The 10,039-nt window shown below is 33.2% G+C and overlaps 1 protein-coding gene across 1 annotated transcript; it reads right to left on the reverse strand.

Moving 5' to 3' along the window:
- Nucleotides 1-865: 865 nt before the first annotated feature.
- LOC139511272 (complement C1q-like protein 3) lies at nucleotides 866-3,920 on the reverse strand. The gene is made up of 2 exons (XM_071297885.1): nucleotides 3,660-3,920; nucleotides 866-1,595 (listed from the first exon to the last, which is right to left on the reverse strand). Exons 1-2 carry the CDS (start codon nucleotides 3,820-3,822, stop codon nucleotides 1,198-1,200), a joined length of 561 nt encoding a protein of 186 aa, XP_071153986.1. The 5' UTR covers nucleotides 3,823-3,920; the 3' UTR covers nucleotides 866-1,197.
- Nucleotides 3,921-10,039: the final 6,119 nt, after the last annotated feature.

Here is a 10,039-nt window from a genome sequence, read left to right on the forward strand (position 1 = left end):
TTTATTCCGTTATTTCACTAACTGGCTTTACTTTTGGTTCTTTTTGGTTGTATCAGCTCATCAACATTTATAGTTGGTTTTGGACTTCCAAATATTTTGGCTGGAGCATCACTGAGGAGATACTTTAATATTGTCGAAGTATGCATTTGTTGCAATACAATCGGTACAGTTATAATGTTAATATTATTACGTAATTAGTACGTACTGACTATATTGTTTTTAGTTGTTATTAAACTTATGGTTTGCTGGATGGTTAAATTAATTGTGTTAATATATGTTTTCATTTTAGTATTATTGTCATTTTGTTTATTTTCTTTGGTTACATCTTCTGACATCAGACTCGGACTCCTCTTGGACTGAATTTTAATGTGCGTATTGTTATGCGTTTACTTTTCTACATTGGCTAGAGGTAAAGGGGAAGGGTTTAGATCTCATAAACATGTTTAACCCCGCCGCATTTTTGCGCCTGTCCCAAGTCAGGAGCCTCTGGCCTTTGTTAGTCTTGTATTATTTTTAATTTTATAGTTTCTTGTGTACAATTTGGAGTTAAGTATGGCGTTCATCGTCACTGAACTAGTATATATATTTGTTATGGGGCCAGCTAAAGGACGCCTCCGGGTGCGGGAATTTCTCGCTGCATTGAAGACCTGTTGGTGACCTTCTGCTGTTGTCTGTTCTGTGGTCGGGTTGTTGTCGCTTTGACACGTTCCCCATTTCCATTCTCAATTTTATTTCAGATGTTTTCAGACATACCCATTCGTAAATTATTTCGCTAAATTTCCCATCATTTTAAATACTAGTATATAATGTAATACATATAATTCAAATAAATTAATTTAATATCTGCTTCAATAATGAGAGTAAACTAATTCATGTATATTTATTATTTCCATTTTAACTTTTTATGATAAGTTGACAGAAAATCCATCTTCTGACTGATATAACATCATGTACTTATATATTATCGTTGATCATCTCAACGAGATTGATTTGCAATGATAATCTGTTTATCGCTATTTTACCGATGACGACGTTGTCAATTATATGTCAATTTCATTAGCAACGCCACGTGCCTCCTTAATTTTTAGCGATAATTTTCCATCTCACGCGAGTAGCATGACTTGAAAAATTATCGCAAAAAAGATCAAAGGAAACATGCAAAAAAAAAGCGACAAATATTTGTTACAGTTACTAGTACTAGTCAGATATGAACACGGCAGAGAAGAATGAGATAATACTCCCTTGAACATACTCGTTGTTTACATAAGAGCCTGTGTCATGTACTATAACAAGTCGATCTCCCTCTGCTGCCTGTACTGGTATGCTAAAGCTTCCCTCGTTCCAATTTCCTCCGTATGCTAATGTGACCCTGTTGTCGTTCTTTTTAAGCCAGACATGTAGATGTTTGCCGCCATTTGATCTCACTGTGCACGACACCAAGTACAGTCCGGCTTTAGGAACAGTAAAATATCCTGTAGTTGGGTTGTACCCTCCTCCAACGTTGATTTGGACTTTGTCAAAAATTAAGATCTGGCCTTTTGCTAAAGGTATCATTCCACCTGTTTTGAAATGAGCAGTAAAGGCTGGTCTGATTTCTAAAATCAAACATAGCATAATCATCAATAATAATCAGATAAAACACAATACACATCAAATATATACTCACAGAAAATAGAAATTGTTCGTTTCTAAAGGCAATGAAAATGCGTCGAAAATTAACTTTACATTTTTGCAGTTTAGATAATTGAACAATGTAAACATGTTTAGAATGTTCGAAGACGTGCAATTACTCTTTTTTAATTATAGACATGGTCTATTAGCACACGCTAGCATGCTGTTATATCGCATTTTTCTATGACTTAACTGGGCGGATTGCTGTCAACATATTGCAATTTATTCAAAATTCTGACCATATTGCAACTGCAAGTTCTTACTTATGTTTGAGATGTATCTACCCTTGTTAGTTGTGATACTTACCTAGTTTTGCTGATTTCTTAACAATCTTCCCTAGTTTGAAATGAATCTTCTGTTGTTTTGACAAGTTCTTACCTAGTTTGAGATGAATCTTCTGTTGTTTTTACAAGTTCTTACCTAGTTTGAGATGAATCTTCTGTTGTTTTGACAAGTTCTTACCTAGTTTGAGATGAATCTTCTGTTGTTTTGACAAGTTCTTACCTTGTTTGAGATGAATCTTCTGTTGTTTTGACTAGTTCTTACCTAGTTTGAGATGAATCTTTTGTTGTTTTGACAAGTTCTTACCTAGTTTGAGATGAATCTTCTGTTATTTTGACAAGTTCTTACCTAGTTTAAGATATATCTTCTGTTGTTTTGACAAGTTCTTACCTAGTTTGAGATTAATCTTCTGTTGTTTTTACAAGTCCCTACCTAGTTTGAGATGAATCTACCCTTGTTAGTTGTGATACTTACCTAGTTTTGCTTATTTCTTAACAATCTTCCCTAGTTTGAAATGAATCTTCTGTTGTTTTGACAAGTTCTTACCTAGTTTGAGATGAATCTTCTGTTGTTTTTACAAGTTCTTACCTAGTTTGAGATGAATCTTCTGTTTTTTTGACAAGTTCTTACCTTGTTTGAGATGAATCTTCTGTTGTTTTGACTAGTTCTTACCTAGTTTGAAATGAATCTTCTGTTGTTTTGACAAGTTCTTACCTAGTTTGAGATGAATCTTCTGTTGTTTTGACAAGTTCTTACCTAGTTTAAGATATATCTTCTGTTGTTTTGACAAGTTCTTACCTAGTTTAAGATATATCTTCTGTTGTTTTGACAAGTTCTTACCTAGTTTGAGATATATCTTCTGTTGTTTAAACAAGTTCTTACCTAGTTTGAGATAAATCTTCTGTTGTTTTGACAAGTTCTTACCTAGTTTAAGATATATCTTCTGTTGTTTTGACAAGTTCTTACCTAGTTTGAGATGAATCTTCTGTTGTTTTTACAAGTTCTTACCTAGTTTGAGATGAATCTTCTGTTGTTTTGACAAGTTCTTACCTAGTTTGAGATGAATCTTCTGTTGTTTTGATAAGTTCTTACCTAGTTTGAGATGAATCTTCTGTTGTTTTGACAAGTTCTTACCTAGTTTGAGATGAATCTTCTGTTGTTTTGATAAGTTCTTACCTAGTTTGAGATGAATCTTCTGTTGTTTTGACAAGTTCTTACCTAGTTTGAGATGCATCTTCTGTTGTTTTGACAAGTTCTTACCTTGTTCGAGATAAATCTTGTTGTGTTGACAAGTTCTTACCTAGTTTAAGATATATCTTCTGTTGTTTTGACAAGTTCTTACCTAGTTTAAGATATATCTTCTGTTGTTTTGACAAGTTCTTACATAGTTTAAGATATATCTTCTGTTGTTTTGACAAGTTCTTACATAGTTTGAGATGAATCTTCTGTTGTTTTGACAAGTTCTTACCTAGTTTGCGATGAATATTCTGTTGTTTTGACAAGTTCTTACCTAGTTTGAGATGAATCTTCTGTTGTTTTGACAAGTTCTTACCTTGTTTGAGATGAATCTTCTGTTGTTTTTACTAGTTCTTACCTAGTTTGAGATGAATCATACCTTGTTTGAGGTGATACCTACATTGTTTTGATAAATTCTTACCTATCTTCTTAGTTTGAGGATACTATTCCATATTTTAGGTAATGCTTACCTTGTTTTGCACGTGCTAACCCTTTTCCCACCTCCCTCTTTACCAGAGCGGTTAATTCTTTTCCAAGGTTACAAGTATCATCGTCACAATATACAGCTATGGAAAGTGTGTACGTGTTGTACAAAACAAGAAATGTAAGCAATTTGGACATAAACATTTCCATTTTTATAGAGTAAATTGTCTAAGTAATGTCTGAAGTAGATTTTTAGTTCATACAACCTATTTATATATTCCTGCAGCCAATAGTAATTTCACCACAGGAAGGTAGCTAAAAGGTCATTGTCAAATTTTAAAGGATATGTTTTTTCCGTCATCATGTTTATAATGTCGAAATAAAAGTATTATATAAAAAAAAAGATGTGGTATGATTGTCAATGAGACAACTCTCCACAAGAGACCAAAATGGCACAGAAATTAACAACTATAGGTAACCGTACGGCCTTCGACAATTAGCAAAGCCCAGACCGCATAGTCAGCTATAAAAGGCCCCGAAATGACAATGTAAAACAATTCAAACAAGAAAACTAACGACCTAATTTATGTACAAAAATTAACCAAAAACAAATATGTAACACATAAACAAACAACAACCACTGAATTACAGGCTCCTGACTTGGGACAGTCACATACATACAGAATGTGGCGGGGTTAAACATGTAAGAGGGATATATATATATTAAACATATTTCATCTTTAACGGGAAGACTAATTCCAAAATTTATGATGGAAGAGATTATTTTTGGCTGTGACAGTATGATAGTTCTTTTTGTCCAATTTTTTTTAATTGTCAGCATCTTTTGCTTTCTGTACGTTGGGTTTTGTCCAATTTGATTTTAGTAAAAAAAACTTTTAGACCGCAACATTTGCCTTTAATTTGTCCGAAATTTTGGCTTCTGTCTGCAACTTTTGCTTTTTATCCGAAAATGAAGATTTGTGGACGAAATTTTACCATTCGTTATTCCTACAACCTATTTATTGTTCCAGATAACGTCTCATAATATTTCTGTATGGTATTATCCTAAAGCTTTAATCATGTATATTTGAATTTTTTATTGATTAATTTTAAGTTGATTGCTTTTAGTCAAGTGGCAAATATATAGTGCATTCTCGGACAAGAATGGATATACTCTAATTCATAAATACGTATGTCTGCTCGAGTAAGTCAACAGTTTATGGGTAAATCGAGAACCTGTCTAGTATTTTGGATTATGAATACACGTGTGGTCAATAGACCACTTTCGAGTTCATCCGTCACCGGCAAAAACTCGTCAATTATACGCGCCTTTATGACGTCATTTACCAGATAGAGGGGGTCGCCTGTATCCCTGCACTATTTACGTTCATCAAGCGTCTTTAAGTGATCGTCATTGTGCAGGATAAACTAGAAATAATGGTTGTTCTGTAGGTACTTTATGACAATTCCCTAATGACAGCAATGCTGATTGTATTTGTCATGTTGACTTATTTATAGATCTTACTTTGATGAACATTATTGTTTTTACAGTTTATTTTTATCTATGATAATATTCAAGAAAATAACCAAAAATTGCAAAATCTTCGAATATTAACAAGTCAGGGGCAGCAACCCACAAATGGGTTATCTGACTTGTCTGAAAATTTTGAGAATTCAATTTGCCGAATAATTCGTACAATATAGAATTATAGTTTTCCAACCACTCGCTCAACATTGGAATGGAAGTGACGACGCCCCTAAACCACAGGCACTTGTTTCTATCCATAGGAAGGTCGACTATCCATATAAAGGCTTCTATTTATATGGATAGAAACAAGTGCCTGTGCCCTAAACGCACAAATGACGTTCACTAAAACCAGAGTTTTTGACGGAAATGCACCGAACTCGAAAGTTGTACTACTGTACTGATTTTGCAGTCTATTGCCGTAAAGGAGAAAGTTAACACAATACAAAGTCATACTTTTTTCCTGTACAGTACATTATGAATTTCCGGGAAACTGTTACATATATGTACTTTAATGATAATTGGATTTCTTTTGCCTTCTTGTGCGTCATAAGTGTGTCTAGGAATAGTCATTATTCGTCTGTTGGTGCAGGCTAGCTGATATGAACTGTTACATGTGGTTTTCCTGTTTATTTTCTAATTTTTACTGCTAGTACTTAGTATTTCACTTTATATTATACCATGTATTTGTTTATAAGATAGTTATTTAGATATATAATCATCAAAATTCTGCTATGGAAACTGAAGATTGGTTGATACTTTGATGGATGCTCAACGTTAAATAAAGTGGCAAGTATAAAAATTATAATCAGGACAATGATATGATAAAAAGTAAAATAACAAAAATACCAACTCCGAGAAAAACTCAAATCGGTAAGTCCCTAATCAAAGGGCAAAATCAAACACTCAAACAAATGGATAGGCATTTTCTTGTGTAGAAAAGAGGCCCCTCATGGGGGGGGGGGGGGGGGGGGGGGGTCCTAGTAATCACATAATCACCATTTTTTTGCCAATATAATCACATAATCATTAAATATTTGCTTATCTTTAGTAATCAAATAATCATAAACTAAAAATACAGTCCTAGGTAATCAAATAATCATGAAATATTTGGCTTAATAATCAAATAATCATTAAAAAAACGGCCAAGTAATCACATAATCAAAAACCCCATGAATAGGTAGAAATAGTGGATTAAATCTCGTTTTATAGCTAGCTAAACCTCCCACTTGTATGACAGTCGAATAAAATTCCATTATATTGACAACGATGTGTGAACAAAACAAAGACATAATAAGGGAGCTACCATTTGATTTTTATGGGGGGGGCTAGGATGAAATTTGAAAAAAATAGGCAGGACAGGAGTTTTGATTAAAAAAAAAGGCAGGATGAGCAACTTGGTAAAAAAAAAAAGGCAGGATGACAATTTGTGTAAAAAAAGTCAGGATAACTAGTAAAAAAAAAAGGCAGGACCGAATAGAGTAAAAAATAAAAAGGCAGGACAGAGATTACAACTAAAAAAAAAAGCAGGACAAAATTTTTCATCCTAGCCCCCCCCCCATAAAAATCATGGTAGCTCCCTAAGTAACAAAAGGCTTTTGAGTGACAGCAAACCGGATTTTCCTGCAGAAGTCGAACCCTGAACAGTAGAGCAAGTATGAACACAACATTTAAGCTTAAAACAAACCTGAATTTGAATTGAGATTGAATATTTTAAAAAATATATTATCTTATTAATAATAAAATGATATTTGCAAATCTGAACCCCAAACAGGATCATGTAAAAATAAAATATTAACACACACAACAAAAATAAAATACCTTATCGTCCTTTCCTATGCCTATATCACCCTGCTTTGTCACTCTGTAATTCTCGTATAAAGGCTTCAAAACGAGACCAGGCATTATCAGCAACATCACAATGTCAGAGGAGAAGTTATCAGCGATAAACAGATAGTCAGGCTTTCTTCGCATAGATATAGTCAAACATTGTGACTCGCGGCTGATATTTTACAATATCGATGTGTAGAAAACCAGATAGTCTATACTTATCGTCCTTCCCTACACCTATATTAACCTGCTCTGTCGCTCCGTATTTCTCGTATCAAGACTTCAAAACGAGACCAGGCATTATCAGCAATGGGGGGGGGGGGGGGGGGGGGGGGGGCTAGGATGAAATTTGAAAAAAATAGGCAGGACAGGAGTTTTGAGTAAAAAAAAAGGCAGGATGAGACACTTGCAAAAAAAAAAGTCAGGACGACAATTTAGGTAAAAAAAAAGTCAGGATAAACTAAAAAAAAAAAAAAAGGCAGGACCGAACAGAGTGAAAAATAAAAAGGCAGGACAGAGATTACAGCTAAAAAAAAGGCAGGACAAAATTTTTCATCCTAGCCCCCCCCCCCATAAAAATCAAATGGTAGCTCCCTTACTTTGTCATCATTTTTAAAACTAAGTTCCAAACATTATTGCTCAGTTGATATGTGTCCTTCTGATGCGATACGAGCACAGGCACTTGTTTCTATCCATAGGAAGGTCTATTATCCATATAAATAGTTTTATATGGATAGTCGACCTTCCTATGGATAGAAACAAGTGCATGTGGGTACGAGATAACTACAATTCTCATGCAATCCCGAAAAGGGGGGTCATCATAGACAAACGTGACATTAAATCGTTATCACTGAACTAGTATATATATTGTATAGGGGCCAGCTGAAGGACGCCTCCGGGTGCGGGAATTTTTCGCTGCATTGAAGACCTGTTGGTGACCTTAATTCTGCTGTTGTATGTTTTTCTATGGTCGGGTTGTTGTCTCTTTGACAAATTCCCCATTTCCATTCTCAATTTTATTATACGAACAAGAACAAACAGCTCTACGTTGCTTTGATATTTATCAATTTTCAGGTAACATTGCGAAAAATGATCTTCAATATTTCGAAAACATGTGAAATAAAATTGCTAACACGGTGGACCGTCGAGTGTCAACAAACGTAGTAGACTTGTTCACTGAAAAGACGAGGATAATGGTTTCATCTGACATTTGTTATGCAAACCCAGTTTTGATCATGATATTTAAAAAGACGTACTTTTTTTCAATCTATGTATTAATAAACTAGAAAATTCCAAATTGTAAATATCTCTTCATCTGGACCGACTTGGCATCTACTACGTTTGGACGGGTCCATTTCATTAGTAAGGTGATCGATAAATATTACGGAGTTTTGACAGAAAAGGAAAACGAACTTATTGTTATTTGTTTTCAACAAGGGGAATTATTTGCGCAAATAAAGTTTGTCTATTTTTAGATTACAGGTAATAATTTGACACTACGCATTAACCTGTGTAGTGATTTTGATTTTACGATAAATGTAGTATGAATGAACGATAATTTTATGAATGAACAAGAGCACCTGACCTCTTAAAGAAACACAAATTAAACATAAAAAACCGTATTTATTAGGAGATAATTCAGTTAAATTTTCAATACTAAATCAAGGATTTGTATAGTCACTATACAAATCCTTGACTAAATCAACAACTGAAATGAATCCATATTTTGTTGAAACATCGTACGAACGGCGGAAAACGGAATCGCATTTATAAAAATGTACTTTTTTCACTCGGACTTCTATGTTATTTGATAGTCAAACGGTTGGCCCTTTAAATACAAAAATACATCTACAAGAACATATTCTGAAACTTCTTAAATCCACTAACTTTTTTTAAAGTTTCAAGCTATGTATTGCATTAGAAAACATACATAGGTGTTAAAGAATGACTGACCAGGAGCCTGTTTAACAAAATACTATGGCTTGATCTGGGCGGAGTCTCTGATCTGGGTCACAAAGATGGCCATACGCGACGGCATAAAAGCAATTGCTTTAAAAATAGTTATAAGGAAATTTTGCTGTTATCATCACTTGTTCATTTGAATAAGTGGGAGTTATTTCCCTTTGAACAGAAATATGGTTTACTCTAACATTAGATATGCTTAATAGTTCTCTACTTAAATTAGATATGATGTAATGCAATGTATATCTATTTTCAAATTATAATTAAATATATTTAAATTTCCAAATATGTTTTCTTTTACTTGTCACAAACTAATACAGATCTGCAACTTATCTATCAATAGCAACAACTTTAAATGTAATGAGGTATGACTATAATAAAAATAGGTTATAAACTTATAAAAGGAGTTCACTTCATAAAAAAAAAAATATATATCGCATTCAGAAAATTAGTTTATACAAAATAACATCAAACCTACCACAAAATTCTTCAATCAATTTACCAAAGATTTTTTTTCCCAAAATGTCATTTATCATATCATAAATGCAATGAATTTTTAAAATTAAAAATTTTCAAAGAAGTTTGTGTTTGTACCAGCTGACAAAGCAGCAAACAATATGGTGGTGGTATGCAGTAAATTCAACATGGAAGTTCTTAAGAATGAAATTTGAAATTCATCTACATTCTATTCTGTGCGCTCCACAGAGAGTCATAAAGTAAACAAACATATCATAACCACATCACAGCTGTAGGTCTCTTCCAAACTTTTGAAGGTCCCTTTTATGTATTAGTTATTTAAACTACACAAAAAATAAAATAAAATTTATGTAAAATATTGTTTCATCTCGGCCTCTGGTAATTGTTTTACAACTAATCTTTCAGTGAATTAACGAGATCTTTTACCACTATCAAGTGTAAAAAATTCTTTGGATGTTTTAAATAAATTGTATACTTTTGATGTTATTCTTATAACTGTAAATTCAGAAATTATTGCGTGCATTTATTATTGTGATTTTGTCATTTTAGACTAAATTGAGATTTTAATTGTTTAAAAATTCCTATTAAATTCATATAAAAAATTGTGAGTTTTATTCTAAAAGGTTACCAATT

This window comes from Mytilus edulis, chromosome 1 (genome assembly GCF_963676685.1).
Source record: "Mytilus edulis chromosome 1, xbMytEdul2.2, whole genome shotgun sequence".
In the NCBI taxonomy this organism is placed as follows: domain Eukaryota; kingdom Metazoa; phylum Mollusca; class Bivalvia; order Mytilida; family Mytilidae; genus Mytilus; species Mytilus edulis.